The sequence below is a fragment of the Eulemur rufifrons genome, chromosome 8 (assembly GCF_041146395.1).
Source record: "Eulemur rufifrons isolate Redbay chromosome 8, OSU_ERuf_1, whole genome shotgun sequence".
NCBI lineage: Eukaryota > Metazoa > Chordata > Mammalia > Primates > Lemuridae > Eulemur > Eulemur rufifrons.
This window is the reverse complement of record NC_090990.1, coordinates 103,181,301-103,196,485: the sequence shown is the minus strand read 5'-3', so window position 1 is coordinate 103,196,485 and position 15,185 is coordinate 103,181,301. Positions and strand designations below refer to the sequence as shown.

At 51.9% G+C, this 15,185-nt stretch overlaps 1 protein-coding gene across 1 annotated transcript; it reads right to left on the bottom strand.

Annotated features, from left to right (window-relative positions):
- Positions 1-1,614: 1,614 nt before the first annotated feature.
- On the bottom strand, positions 1,615-8,597 carry THEM5 (thioesterase superfamily member 5). Its single transcript, XM_069478760.1, has 6 exons — positions 8,475-8,597; positions 7,022-7,223; positions 5,234-5,372; positions 2,403-2,513; positions 1,973-2,097; positions 1,615-1,661 (listed from the first exon to the last, which is right to left on the bottom strand). Exons 1-6 carry the CDS (start codon positions 8,595-8,597, stop codon positions 1,615-1,617), a joined length of 747 nt encoding a protein of 248 aa, XP_069334861.1.
- Between the last annotated feature and the right edge of the window lie 6,588 nt (positions 8,598-15,185).

The window sequence follows — 15,185 nt, the reverse complement described above, 5'->3', positions numbered from 1 at the left end:
CTTGAATAACAACAACAAAATTCCTAGAATGAGTTATCTACATTCATTTCTTCATTCCCCATTCCTATTTTTGTCCACTGTAATCTGGATTTTGCTCCCGCCTTCTAAAATTGCTCTGGCAAAGGAGACCACCACCTTCCTTATTGCCAAAGCAAAAGCCAAAGCCTCTTTTTAGTTTTCATTTTCCTTGTCTTCTCTTTAGTATTTGGTACCGCTGACCTTGCCCTCTTAGGATGGTCATTCCAGTCCTGTTTGCAGCCTCCTTCATGTGTCCTTGGTCTTCTGTCCCAGCTTTAAGCCTTAGTGTGACCTAAGGTTCTATCTTTGACCTCTTCCCCCTACCCCCACTGTCACTGCCCTGCCCCCTCCTCATTTTCACTCTGCATAAGGCATTCCCAGGGGTTCCATATCAGATTTTATATTGACTGACAAATCTCTCTCGAGCTCCGAATCACAATATCCAGGTTCCTGCTGGCACTTGCCAGATGGTGCAAGTTCCGTGGTGCAAGTTTCGTGGGCGCTTCAAGCTCAATGCATGTAAAACTGAACTCATTCTCTGCTCCCACCTCAAACCTGCTTTTTCTATATTTCCAGTGATACCATACCACTCGGAACCTCCCTAGCCAGAAGCCTGGAGTCACCCTAGAAGGCTCTCCTTCATTATGTACGGTTAGTGGCAAATTCCTGCACTTGTTTCATCAGCAACATTGCCCGTCTCTCTCGACTTCACGGCCCTGACCCACTCTGGCCCTACGGTCTCTAGTGGAGCCTGCAGGGGTTTCCCAACCAGTGCTCCTGCCTTTAGCCAGCTGACCTCTTGCTGCCACCACAGTCATCTTTCTAAATAACAAAGCTTTCTGTCACTCCCCAGCCCAAGCCCTTCAAAGGCTCCCTTTTGCCTGCAAGACAAAGTGAAGCTCCCTCCCAGGGTTTATGAAGCTTTCCACGGCTGCTCCCTGCTCACCTTCTTGCCCTCAGCTGCAGCCTGCTCGACACCTCGCTCCTTTCCGGAGGCCCTGCGCGCTTCCACACCTCTGTGCCTTTGTCCTTACATTGCTCTGCCTGGAATAGCCTCCCCTCACCTGCCTGCCCGCTAAATGCCACTTAACTTTTGAGACTCGGTGCAGGCAGAGCTTCCTCTTCAAAGCCTTTTCTGATCTCTTCATAGAACAGAACTGACCCTCCTCCCTTTGGGCCTGCACTGCACTCATGGTGGGAGGGCCTGGGAGGAGTTTGCTGGGGCACTCTGTGCTGTCAGCTGCTGGCCCCGGGCCCCAGTTGTGTATCTTGAGGCCAGGGGCCCTGTCTCTCATTGCAGCTGCCGTGCCTGGTGCCTCACCCAGCGCCTGGTTCCTGGCAGGTGCTCAGTACATCTTTTCTGTTGACGCTGAACGGGAAGGTGGGTATGTGGGATTCCCTGGACAGAGTTTGATTTCCAAGCACTGAAAGGTTTTGGGCTGAGAATGGGGCTGTGAGACTTTATTTACTCGGAAGCCAGGGCCCTCTCCCTCACCTCACCAATTGCTTCCTGGGAAACCTCCCCGCCCCACCGCTCTAGAGTGGGTCCCAGGCGGGCAGGCCGGTCAGCAGTAGGCTCTCCTGAAGGCACAGTGACTATTGCTGGGATGACTCTTTTTCCAGCTGCAGCTGAAGGAAAATACCTGCAAGAGAAGAGTGAGCTGAGTGGCCAGAGCGGGACTGAGGTGGCTGGAGCTTGATGGGGTGATCTGAGTGAGCATTTGGCTCCAAATTACCCGTTACCTGGATCCCGTCTATACAGCACAGGTTGGGTAACTCATAGGTAGAAAACAATCCGAATTGGCTTCTCCCGCACTTCACCTGTGTCTCCAGTAGGTGCCCAACCCCATTCCTAAAAGAGCTGGACCCCAGCCTAGGACGGATCCTCTCTCGTTTGTTCTGGGGGTGGGTGGGGCAGGACAGGGCCTGGGGCTAAGGCTGGGGATTTCTTTACCTGAGGATTTGGCATAGACTGTCTGCTCGTCTCTGCTCTGGGTGACGCAGGATATGTAAAGCTTCTGGTCCTCAATCTTTTCCACGTCAACGTTCAGGACAGCCAGAGAGCCCACGGGGATCAAGCTGGGAGAGGAGATGGCGTAGCCCATCCCTCCCGTGAGCCCCAGCCCCCCATCCCTTCACCCTCTGGGCCCCATTGGTCTTTTCATCCCACCCTGCCTCAAGGCTCACAAGTGGATCTGGGCTCAAGGTCTGCCTGTCAGCTCCCAAAGTTGGGTGCCAGGGTTTGCATCCTAGAGGAACTGTCTGAGTGAGTGCTGGGGAAGGAGTGTGGCAGGCAGAGCTCCATGCCCCAATGCCAAGGATGGCCACCCCCAGTGACGAAAAGGGCCATGACTTTGGTCAATGCCCTGAGGATCCACACTTACTTTTTGAATCTGATGTTGAGGCTTAGTGTTAACAGCCCCTCTCCAGCCAGGTAGGCAGTTTTAGAAAAGGTCTCGTCCATCATGGCTGCCAGGGACCCACCGTGAGCAAACCTGGGGTGGGGACAGGGAGAGAGGCTAGGGCTGGGCCGCTGGGCAGACCACGCCACTGGGCCTTCCATCCACTCCGTGGTGGAACCCTGCCTCTTCCTTCCCCCGGCCCCTCCCAATACTGATCTTCAGCCTCAGGGCAGCCACGAGGAAAGGAAACAGGGCTGTATCCCATCTGATCAAACCGGTCAAAATCAACTGAGTTTTTCTCCTGTTTTGCCTCAGCATGTGTTAGCAGCCACTGATACATTGTTAATATTTTATTTCACCAGAACAGTTTTTTTTCTCATTAGTGTTGATGGAAAACGTTTTTCTGATTCATCACCTAATTGCTGGCAACAGTTGCCGTAATTCGGAAGGGTGAGCGCACACAGGGAACCTGAACTTTTTGACTTAGACTTTGCAGCACAGCCTCAGGCCATCTCTCACCTTACCAGTCACTATGGCCGATGCTGGGCCCACATTTCAAGACAGGTAAATGTGAAACGTAACTTATGCCCTAGAAAGTGCTGGCAAGATGGACTCCTGAGGCCGGGTGCGGTGGCTCACGCCTGTAATCCTAGCACTCTGGGAGGCCGAGGTGGGCGGATCGTTTGAGCTCAGGAGTTCGAGACCAGCCTGAGCAAGAGCGAGACCCCATCTCTACTAAAAATAGAAAGAAATTATATGGACAGCTAAAAAATATATATAGAAAAAATTAGCCGGGCATGGTGGTGCATGCCTGTAGTCCCAGCTACTCGGGAGGCTGAGACAGGAGGATCGCCTGAGCTCAGGAGTTTGAGGTTGCTGTGAGCTAGGCTGATGCCATGGCACTCACTCTAGCCTGGGCAACAGAGTGAGACTCTGTCGCAAAAAAAAAAAAAAAAAAAAAAAAAGATGGACTCCTGAGCAGAGCTGCCTGCAGAAAGCTGAGAGCCACTTCAGCAGGCCCCGGCAAACATTTGCTTTATTTAAAGTGCACACAATTTTCATTTTCACTTGTGCGAGCTCCATGCCAGCTACTTCATTGTTAGTAGAATTGGGGAAAATAGAAAGGCAAAATAGAATGCAAATAACACCAAACATCTGAGTTTCTGATTTTCAAAAGTGTAATCTCAATTCTGCGTGGACCCAGGCCAGCTATCCGCTCCGTACTGCAGAGGTTACCCTCTTGCCCGCCCCCTTCCTCTGGTGGAGAGAGCTGGAGACCAAGCAACCACACTCACCTGTTTGAGTCCTTGCTTCACCACTCATTACCTGTCTGATCTTGAGCAAGTTGCTAAACCTTTCTGAGCCTTAGTTTTCCCACTATGAATTGGGACTAAAAATAACTCCTATTCATCATATTAAATGAACAAATATTTGCAAAATTTCATGCACACTTCCAGGCACTTCCTTCTCTACCTCCCAAATTGCTTCAAAGAGGTTAAAAGGAGTGTGTCAAAGAGGCCTAGACCTGCTCTTCCCTCCTCGTCCCCACTGGCCAGGCAGAGACACATTGGCATTACGTGAGTCTGCAGAATAGCTCTTGATCAACCACTTTGTCCCTCCTCCCTACTTCCCATTGCTCAGGGGCCTGGTGGGGACTGATTTCTTCTCTGGACCCCTCCTCGATCCATGAACTGGCCTCAGTGTTGGGTGGTCCTCCTCTGCCTCTTCAGCCTCATCTCCACGAGCCTCTAAATAAAAATCAGCCCCATTTCAGCCTCACCCCTGCCTCTTTGGGGTTTTCCTCTTTGGAAAGGAGGGTGCCAGGGCTCTGAGCTGTACCCCAGTGTCTGCATGCACTAGTCTGAGGAGTGGTGCTCCATGGAGAGTGCCTTCAGGATGGCCATGGTGACCGAGGGCTGTATAACCTGTGGACATCTACTTAGCACTCTGGGTTCTTTTCAGCCCCAATTGAGCCCCTCTCGGGCCACAGGACCTTAAAGCTGCTTTGACCCTCTCTTGGCTCTCTCTCCCCTGCAGGAGCTCCAGCACCACCAAGAGCCTTCAGTTTGGAGCAGGAACAGGGATAGAGGTGAAGGCAGACAACCACAAACTTGGTGACCATATGACATTAGGCAAGAGGCCCAGGCCTGGTCTGATTTCCCTGTGGGTGTATTTATGCCCCGTGTGAGTTCCGCCCTAGTTCTCTTCCAAGCCTGGAGACAGCAGAGTACAGTGAAGAGAGCAATAGACTTGGAATCCCAGCTCCTAGATTGGAGTCCTGGATCTGACTTTGATTGCCTATGCTATCTTGGTCAAGTCACTTTACCTCCGTGCACCCCCATTTCCCCGTGGATAAAATGTGGGGTTTGGATAGATAGCGTTTGATAGCTATATCATGCTTTATGGTTCACGAGCACACACATACAGGCCCATAATATCATATCTCTCAGGTAGATATTATTGCCCCAGGTTTAAGGTAAGACTAAAGACCAGAGGTCAGATTGCTTGCTTGGAGTCCTGAGGCCAACAGCAGCAGAACAGGACTGGAAGTTGGGCTCTGAATTCCGGATCTTGCCCTCTGGAATGTGTACCACATTCTTCTCAAAGTGGGCTCTGAGGTCCTTTGCCTAGAAAATTATGAGACCTCAATAAGGAAGCTCTCCCCTATCTGCACAATGGGGACCAGATCAGATGACCCAGTGTGTCCTTCCAGGCCTAGCACTGTGAGGCTGAAGCCCAGTGCCCAACACCCACATCCTCGCTCCTGCTGAGCCACGCCCAGGAGGCAGCCAAGGTCCTGCCTGTGGACTTACCCTGGGGGCCCCTCCAGGTAGGGGCCTGGCTGGAACAGACAGACAGACTTCTTCTTAGAAGGGTGGAAAAAGATGACATACTCATAGCCTTGTCCTTCCACTTGGATACACCTGGTGAAGATGCGACAGTCACCTTTGTCTGGGGAGAGATGGGCAGTGTTGCGGCTGGAGAAGGGATGGTGTGGGGGCATGGGGCCTGGTCAGGAAGCAGCACCATGTGTGGAGCCCTGCCTTGGGTACAAGGTCAAGGAGAGAGAACCAGAAGACACCTGGCTCTGCCCTCAGGCAGCCTTTCTTCTAGGAGCAGAGGCATGCATGGTCCCTGTCTTCAGAGAGCCCTCTGTCTAGGGAAGTGCCCTGGGTGAGGGTGAAGATAGGATCAGGGCCAGATTGAGATTTTAGGAGACCATAGCATTGAAAATTAAAGATGTAATTACTCTGCTGGGCGAGGTGGCTCTCACCTGTAATCCTATCACTCTGGGAGGCCAAGGCAGGAGGATTGCTTGAGCTCAGGAATTTGAGATCAGCCTGAGCAAGAGTAAGACCCTGTCTCTACTAAAAATAGAAAGAAGATTAGCTGGGCAACTAAAAATAGAAAAAATTAGCCGGCCGTGGTGACACATGCCTATAGTCCCAGCTACTCGGGAGACTGAGGCAGAAGGATTGCTTGAGCCCAGGAGTTTGAGGTTGCTGTGGGCTAGGCTGATACCATGGCACTCTAGCCCGGGCAACAGAGTGAGACTCTGTTAAAAAAAAAAAAGATGTAATTATTCATGGAATTCACATAATCCACATGTCAAAATAATAATACTAAACAGTAAAATAATTGTTCATGAAGTTCATCGAAGTTCTGATTTCTTCAAAAGACAACTACAACAACATCCTTTTTTGGCTAGGCTAGCTCACAGCAACCTCAAACTCCTGGGCTCAAGCAATCCTTCTGCCTCAGTCTCCCGAGTAGCTGGGACTACAGGCATGCGCCACCATGCCCGGCTCATTTTTTCTATATATTTTTAGTTGTCCAGCTAATTTCTTTCTATTTTTAGTACAGACGGGGTCTCACTCTTGCTCAGGCTGGTCTTGAACTCCTGACCTTGAGTGATCCTCCCGCTTCAGCCTCCCAGAGTGCTAGGATTACAGGCGTGAGCCACCATGCCCGGCCCAACATCCTTTTTTGGAAGTATCAAATTCTTAAAAAATATTATTTTGTGTACCTGCTTTGTTTGCGCCATAAACCCAAGGGCATCTGCCCACAGTACCATCCATTCACCACTGGGCAGGAGGACCACATGGATGAGTGAGAGTGACAGGAAGACACAGACAGACAGACACACTCAAAGACAAAGGTAGAAGGTCTATCAGTTGGATGCACTGGGTGTGTCAGGAGTGCCGGGCCCAGCAGAGCAGGGGTGGTGTGCAGGGCCTGCAGGAGATGAGGGGGATCCAAAGGCTTTGGTGGCCTTGGGGAGAAGGGTTGGCGGAAGGGAAGAACACCCAGGGAGAAGCCAGAAAGGGCAAGGCTGAGTGGCAGTTCTCAGTGGGAACACACTTGGCTGGGAGCAAAACCAGGCCCGCCAGGGTGTGTGCGCTTCACTGGGAGGGCGGGAGCCAGAGACCTGAGCAGACGCTTGCCCACTCCTGCCTAGGGCCGCAGCGTGAGGGTGAAGTTAGGCAGCAGGGAGCACTAGGCTGAGAACTGGAAGAGAGCTTGTGAATCTCCTTCCAGGAGTCTTGGAACACAGGTAAAGGGGCTGTGTGTATGCACGGGCCCTCTCAGGCCACCCTTACCTGAGGCGACTGCCAACCCGGATGGGAGCTGGAGCCCCTGGATGTGCTCTCTGTTGGACTTGAAGGAGGGCAGTTTGATCCAGCCTCCAGACTTGGTCTTCTCCAGGTATTCTTGGTACAGGCTCAGCATATCTGGACACCAGCTGGCATTGGGAAGGGCATAATCCTTCAAGTCTGTCTTCTCTGGACAGAATCTTGAGACCTGGGCAGGAAAAATCAGGGGGACTAGCCAGTGTCCTGAAGGATGAGGGCTGCTGCCTGGGCTGCAGCCCCTCTAGGTAGCCAGTTCCTGGGCTCCTGGGCTCCTTGATCCCTTCTGCCTGTGTTAACCTTGGGGACAGGGCCAATCTTCCTTGCAGAGGGTGGGGGGACTTCTGTGGGTGACTGGGCAAGGAGACACTAAAGAGCAAAGGAAGGGAGGGGAGGGAATGGGCGCCAGAAATTCCAGGCATGCTGCTCTGTGGTGGTGCATTACCCTTCTTCTGCTTTGAAGCTGAGAACTGCCAACATTGGCCCCACTGTACAGATGGGGAAACTGAGCAAATACCGCCAAGGTTGCCAAGCTTGTGAGTGTGAGAGTGGGTGGTCACACTGGACTTGGGCTACCCTAGGGAGTGAGGACAGTTGGTGAGGACCACTTTTCTGAGCTCTCACTTCAGGAGTTAACCCAGCGCTGTCTCCAGCTGTGGGCCTGCCCAGGCAGGGCGCTCCTCTGAAACATGTTTGGGCTCCCACAGAGGTGCGGTGCCACGGCTGGGGTAGAGGCAATGTGTCCATCTGTGGGACAAGGGGGAGACCTCTGTAGCATCAGCTGTTCACACACCAGTCACAACTGTGGGCAGCAAGCGAGCTGCTTCTGTCTGGGGATACCCCAACTTAGCTGCAACAGTCTGAGCCCCGTAAGAGGAAGGTGATTTGTTGGTGGCCACACAAGATTCAGTCCAGGATGCAAGTATTCTGCTGGTCTTAGTTTTGAACCAGGGTCACTTGGTATACCAGAGCACCCTCCCCTTGCCAAATCAAATAGCTCCCCAAGGCTGGCTCGGTGGCTCATGCCTGTAAGTAATCCTAGCACTCTGGGAGGCCGAGGTGGGAGGATCGCTTGAGGTCAGGAGTTCGAGACCAGCCTGAGCAAGAATGAGACCCCATCTCTACAAAAAATACAAAAATTGGGTGTGATGATGCATGCCTGTACTCTGAGCTACTTGGGAGACTGAGGCAGGAGATTGCTTGAGCCCAGGAGTTTGAGGTTGCTGTGAGCTAGGCTGATGCCACAGCACTCTAGCCTGGGTGACAGAGTGAGACTCTGTCTCCAAAGAGAAAAAGAAAAAAAAAAAATAGCTGCTCAAAACACCACCCGCCTCCCCCAGCTGAGAAGAAGCGATTCGGGATGTGCCTTAAGCAATAGGCTCCACCGAGAAAGGCTGCTTGTCTGGCTGAGCTGGGAACTCACCAGGGAGTCTGTGGAGGATCCAAATGCTGAAGCAGGGTTGAGTCCGGGCAGGATACGGAGGGCCCTAAGGAGGGCTCCCTGTTGGCCACATCTTGCTACCACCTGGAAGGCTCTCTTTATCATGGTTGGGTGCTAGGATCCCAGCCCTGCCTGGATGGGGCTGACTCCTGAGGGGTACTGTCAGCTGCCCCTCCGGGCTGTAGGTGCAGCCGAGTCCCACAAGCCTCTCCGTTCTGTCCCACTGCAGAGAGACTGGGCAAGGCTGGACTCGTTTGCTGCAACGCCCACAGATGCCTGCAGCCTTTGTCTGGTCCCAGAGCCCTACCCAAGCACTTGGGGTTGCGGAGAGCAGATGCTGCTTAGGCATGAAATAGCAGCAGGACTGGCCTGAGTTGTTAAAGGGGTAAAAGTGTGCATAAACAAATGGTATGGGGTACATGGAGCTTTGGGGAGCTGCCTTGGGATTTCTGGGGGAGAACCCAAGAATATGTCCAGAAAGACAAGGGAAATCTGTTCTGTGATTGGAGGGTACTGGTGGAGCATTTGTGGTGTGTGCTCTGCAGTAAGACTCTGAAAGCTCTGGTATGATTTGGGGACTCAGAAAACCAGCTCATAACCCCTGGACACCGCCTTCTTATATCCCAGACAAGGGTTAGCGCAGGGAAGTCTCACCTCTGGTCCCTGGCCGGGGATAGGAGTTGGGGGTTGGGGAGGGCTTGAGGTGGGAGGACAGAACATCATTTGGGAGGAAGCAGCTTAGCAAGGAAATACTCATGCTTTGGGGACCGCAGGGAGGGGATGGTGGCAGGAGAGAGTGCTGGGAGCCAGGTGGCAGTGGCAGTGGGGGCTCTGCCACTGGCAGGCCTGGAAGCTTGGGTAGGTGAGGGGAAGGAGTGCTCTGCCAATGTCTGCAAGGCCGTGGACTTTTTTTGGTGGCATTGTTTCTTCTATTGAATTAAAACTGTCCATTTTCAATTGAAAGTCCCAGTTTTTAATTTATTAAAATAAAAGCATTATTCTAAAGATCAGAACTGGGCAAAAGTGGAATCATGATGATGATGATGATAATAGTGATGATTATGATATTTTGGTAGTTTCCAGAAGATCCAACTGACTTAATATGGAAATTTAAAGGGTTTGTCTCACCGTCTGTATTTGGCTGCCCTAGAAGACTAGAATATAAATATTTCCCCTTACCTCCTGTGAAGGTTTGAATTAAACTTCCTTAAGGACTGGGGGAACCAGATTTTTGATCGATTCAGGCTCTGTGTCTAATGAAAGATATTTGAATTAGTGGTCGACATTTAAAAACAGGAAGTTTTGGCCGGCTCGGTGGCTCACGCCTGTAATCCTAGCACTCTGGGAAGCCGAGGTGGGAGGATCATTTGAGCTCAGGAGTTTGAGACCAGCCTGAGCAAGAGCGAGACCCTGTCTCTACTAAAAATAGAAAGAAATTGTATGGAAAATTAAAAATATACATAGAAAAATTAGCCGGGCATGGTGGCATGTACCTGTAGTCCCAGCTACTCAGGAGGCTGAGGCAGAAGGATCGCTTGAGCCCAGGAGTTGGAGGTTGCTGTGAGCTAGGCTGATGCCACAGCACTCTAGCCTGGGCAACAGAGTGAGACTCTGTCTCAAAAAAAAAAAAAAAAAGAAAGAAAGAAAAAAAAATTAAATTAAATTAAAAAAAAGAAAAAAAAACAAAACAAAACAGGAAGTTTCCTACAAAGCAGAAGGTCGAGGATCTCCAGAAAAGTCGAACGATCTGCCAGCAATAATCTTTGTTCCTGAGCAACAGGTTGCTGTGCCTGGTGCCCTGTGCCTGTGGCTTGTCCAGGCCTACCCGGGACTAGGCACCCTCTGTTCCCTTGGCCAGCCTCTATCTGTGTGTGATCTTTGCCTTGGAAGGTAGGACTTGAGGAGGAGACAGAACAAAAGAAGATTCCTAGAAAGGGTAGAGGGACTGGGGAGGAGACAGGGAAGGGGAGTGGGGAGAAGGGGGCTCCTCTCACGCCCCTCACGGCTGGGAACTGATCCCAGCAAGGAGGGCCCAGGAGGAGGAAAGGGCTGTCCTTCCAAGAACAGTGGGTGAAACTGGGGAGGAAATTGCTGTTTCATTGCCCAAGAGCCACCTGGGAGCTGGGTTATCATCCCGGCAGGGGCAGGTGATCGTACATCCCAGTGGGATCTGATTCTCGTGTTGCCCGACTAGAGGAGTAACATTCTCCCACTTTAGTCATTTCACAACTTTTTGTTAAATTGACTTTCAAATGTTTACATAATTATGATTATGCAACATTTGTTCTCAGCCTTGCCACACACTACACTTATATTCCCTTTCTTGTACGACTTTTATTTTCTTGAGTTGATAATTTCAAAGGTTCAGCTGGGTGATGTATACAAGGGAACGCAGGGGAATGGAAGCAGCTGACGAGTGGCTGAGGTGACCATTTCCCAGCTGGGAGGGGAGAACATCCACGAGGGAGGAAATAAAGGAGGATCTGGCGACGCTGGGTGATATTGAAGAGCAGATGTGGAAAGACATCTGAGGAGAACATCTGTAGGTGACACCAAAACCATGGGTATGGCCTTCCACTGGGGTGGCTGGAGGAGGATGGAGGAGCTTATTGAAGTCCATCTAGGAAGAGAGAGGTTAGGACTATTGACAAAGTGCTCCTTTCCCCCTTTCCAACTCCTTTTCCCACCATTCTGCACATCTTGTGGATCCTCTCTGCAACACTGAGCCCTTCCTGGGTGTGGGCTGAGTGCTGAGTGATCTAGGGAGGTGGAAAGGTGCTTGGCTAATACTTTGAATGGGTTTTGTTACAACATGAGCTTTGGCCCCCAACCCTTCTCCCTGTGTATGAATTAAGCTCAGAAAAAATTAAGAAAACCCAGCTTAGAGAAAGCCTCTCCTTAGATCAAGGCTGTCTGGACAAATAATTAGAAAAAAGAGGAAAGTCAGTGAAGGTTAAGCATAATTGAGAACTCCTGCCGGATTCTGATTTAGCTTGTTGCCTGCCTGGTTCATTTCCGGGTTGGCACCCATGGGTGAATGTTGAGTCTGGGGGCTTCTCTTGCTGAGATACGACCTGTCCCCAGGAGCGCATCCTGGGCCCGGGCTGATGGGAGGCACGCAGAAGGACGAGCAGTGGTGCACTGGCAAATGTTTAACAGTCTTTTCTGGGGTCGGGGGAAAGGTTGGGGGAGCTCTGATTTGTAGCATTTTGCCAGTTTCTGCAGTGTAAATATTCCCACTGCAGCTGATTTCAAGCTACCAGTGTGAAGTCACTGACCCTGAGTATGGAGTGAGGAAGAGACGTGCACAGTCGGCTCTTGCAGACCAGTAGGAACCGGCGCTGGCATGCCACGGCGCTGGCGACTTCTCTCGCTTGGAGTGAAACCAAAGCAGCAACCAAGGCCGTGGTAGTTTAGCAGATCAGTTCTTGGTCCCAGGTTTAAACTGGCTTGCACTTCCCTATCTTTTGGGGTTTTCTTCCCTCATAAGACTGACAGTGGAGTGCTTAGTCTCCCCAGCCTGTCCTTCTTGCTCCCCCCTACCCTGCAAACAATAGGACTTTTTTGTGTGTTTAAAGGTATGTACTAACTACCAAGAGGAAAATTATTAACATTTCCAGAAATCTTACAAAGTCCTCCTCATCCTGAGTGGCCCTGGGAACCCTTCTCAGACTATTCTGGACTTGCGGTGGAGCTCCCTGACCTGGGCCGGCTGACGCCCTGCTGCGATCGTGGGAGTCCCAGCACTTTGGAGTGGTTCTGCCTGGGCTGATTCCTACCTGGCCTTTCCGAATGAGGAAGGAACTTTCCCAGACAACATTCCTGACCTCAGATCCCTCCTGAAGACTCAGCCCTGTAGGGTCACCACAGGCAATTTCTGGAGGGCGCCCAGACCACCCATTTCCCTGTCAGTCCGTGGTTGACTCCCAAACTCCTGCCCTCAGGAAAGCTGGGTTTCTTGATCTCCTTCTAGCTAACGGCCGGAGGCCAGCTGGGCAGGAGCAGCTGTGCATAATAGGGGCAGTGGGCACACCTAAGGGTGCTCAGTGGGGGCGACCCCGGTTCTGCTGCATGCAGGAGTTGCATGGTGGAATGTGTGCCCAGTTGCCAGCACTTCTGATTTTCCAAGAAAAGCTGGTGCAAATCTAGACTGTGTGAAACCTTCTAACCTTTGGATGTTGCAACTAATTTATAAAAATACGGAATGAGCCAAACCACATGTCTCCGGCTGGATCTTGTCCTGTGGGCCACTGGTCAGGCCACCTGGTTCTAAACTCATTCCTGGGCATCCCAGGAGTCTGCCCTTGTCTGCTCCAGATCTAGTCCTGATTGTTCCCAGATCAGCCGCCTTTTCCTGATTCCCTCTGGGAGGCGCCTTCCTGAGACTAATTTTACACCCTGGATGCCCACAATGGGCTCTTTGGAAAGGAAAATAATTGTCACATGTTAAGATGAATGAATCAGTAGGCTCTACACTGCCTCAGGGTTTGTGCTTCATCTGGTTTCTAAGGGTTTTGGTCTTTGCTGTGGGTAGAAGCTATTAACGGGCAGCTTGGGGAAGGGGCTGAGCTCAGCCTCAGAGAGTCCAGGGCTGTCCTCAGAAAACTGGCTTGACAAAACCTGGGACATAGCATGGGAGCTAAAAGAAAAAGTTGCTGAGTGCTCTGCCCAGAGGGGCCCGAGGTGGTTGGACTCCATGTGCCAGCCTGGGTGAAGAATGGCCCAGGTCTGTGGCAGAGGGACCTTGTGCCTAGGGGGGTCAGGGCAGCTGATGTATAGGCGCTGGCTCCAGGTGGCAGCTGCCAGTGTGGTCACAGGGCTGAGGGAGGGGGTCTCGGCAGAGAACAGGGACAGGGAACTGGGTTGGGACCAAGGGGAACCTGAGGCCCCTCCACAAATGTCAGAGCCCCGACCACTGCTCAACTGAAACTGAGTTCCTGTTTGTGAAATGCTAAGAGAGGCAGGACCTCTAAGCTCAGAAAGCTGCAGTGACAAATCCTGAGGGGTGTGTGTGTGTCTGTACATGCACCCAGGGTGGGACTCACAGGCTCTGCCAGCCTGGTTCCTGAAGTTCCCTCCTCCTCAAACCCAGGCAATAATCTGCGGGGCGATACCATCAAACCAATGAAGGGGACAGCCACACGGTGCCACTGGCATATCTGCGTCACCAGCTTGGGTTACAAAGTAAAGCTACATTCCTTTTAAAAAGCATATTAAACTACCAACACCCTGATATCCTGAGCCCCTTTCTCCCCTGAAGACTCTGAAACAGGGGTGTCACTAACTGTTGAGCCAGCCCGAGAGCCACACTCCTGAGCCCTTCAAATATAGGGAGCGGAGACTTCATCAGCTGCTGGGGGTGCCCAGGACTCCAGCCCCCTTTCTCAGGGTTGTGAACATCTTGCTCCCATGGCCCTGACAGGGCATTGCCCTTGTGGTGGGCACAGGAGGGGCTGGGGAGGGGTGTGGGTGCAGGTTAGTCCTGTTCTGGCCTCAGGAAGTGACTCAGCTCCCAAGCAGCTCCCAGAGGGGCTCTTGGACACTGTCCCTGCAGGGGCCTCCCAAGGTTCTCCCACCTCCACCTCCACCTCTGTGGTCCCAGACAAGGAGCTCTCTCCCCTTCCCACAACCTTCCCTGACAAACCCCCTGTAGCCACCATCTCCACCTCCCTTCTCCCCAGCCAGTCCTCTTCTGCCTTTTAGTCAGAGGCGTCCCCTTTCTTCTCAGAATTCTTCCCATCTTTCACAGGAGTTCCCAGCAGGTAAAACTTGGGCAGGATAATATAATTAACATCTGAAACTGGTTCTTCTTTTCCTGGGGGCTGGTAGGGCTCTATCTTCACGCCTCTGGAGGGTGAGGGGAAAGTTTCACACTAGACCAGTCTGCCCATAGACTTCCCTCCTCGGAGCTGGGCTGTCCAGGAGTGCCTGGCTCTGAGACTGTGTCCTGGGTTCTGTCTCTGAAGACAAAGAACCCATCCGGAAGTCCCTTCCTTCCTGTGGCTGTGGCTGTGGCTCCTGGCTTTCAGCAGGGCAGGGAAGCTCTGGAGATGAGCCCTTCTTGGAAGGCGCCTCTCCCGTCCATGGCTGGCCACTGTGCCTCGGTGGCTCCATCAGCTATAGCTGCTCCAGTGTAGAGTTTCTTGGTGCCAGAGTTCGGGAGAAAGCCTTGCTCCCTCCCCAGCACCCCGTTAGGCAGAGGGGGCCTGACTCCTTGGCACTGTGGGCTTTCCTCCCCGCCCCCACCGTCAGCAGCTGCAGCTCCAGAATTACCTGGTCATTTAGTACGTTCACAGGCACACACACATACGGGGCACATGTACATGCACACAGACACAAGCGTACTGTGCATGGTCACGCACACACACATAGTCGCACACACATGCACATACACTCGCAGACACTCATATAGACACACATCACAGATGTGGACATATACACACAGAAACGTACACATGCACACAGCACACACAGGTTTACACATGCATACATACATACACTCACACACATTTACATTCATGTATACGCATACACACGTATGACGTACACACAGGTACATGCACAGGTTTACCTCAGCTTCCGTATCTGTCAAATGGGAATAAGAGTACCTACCTCGGGAGAGGCTGTGTGCTTTTGGGAAATTTACTTAAACCTCACACAATTTGCTCCCCTGTAAGTTGAGGCTATCAACAG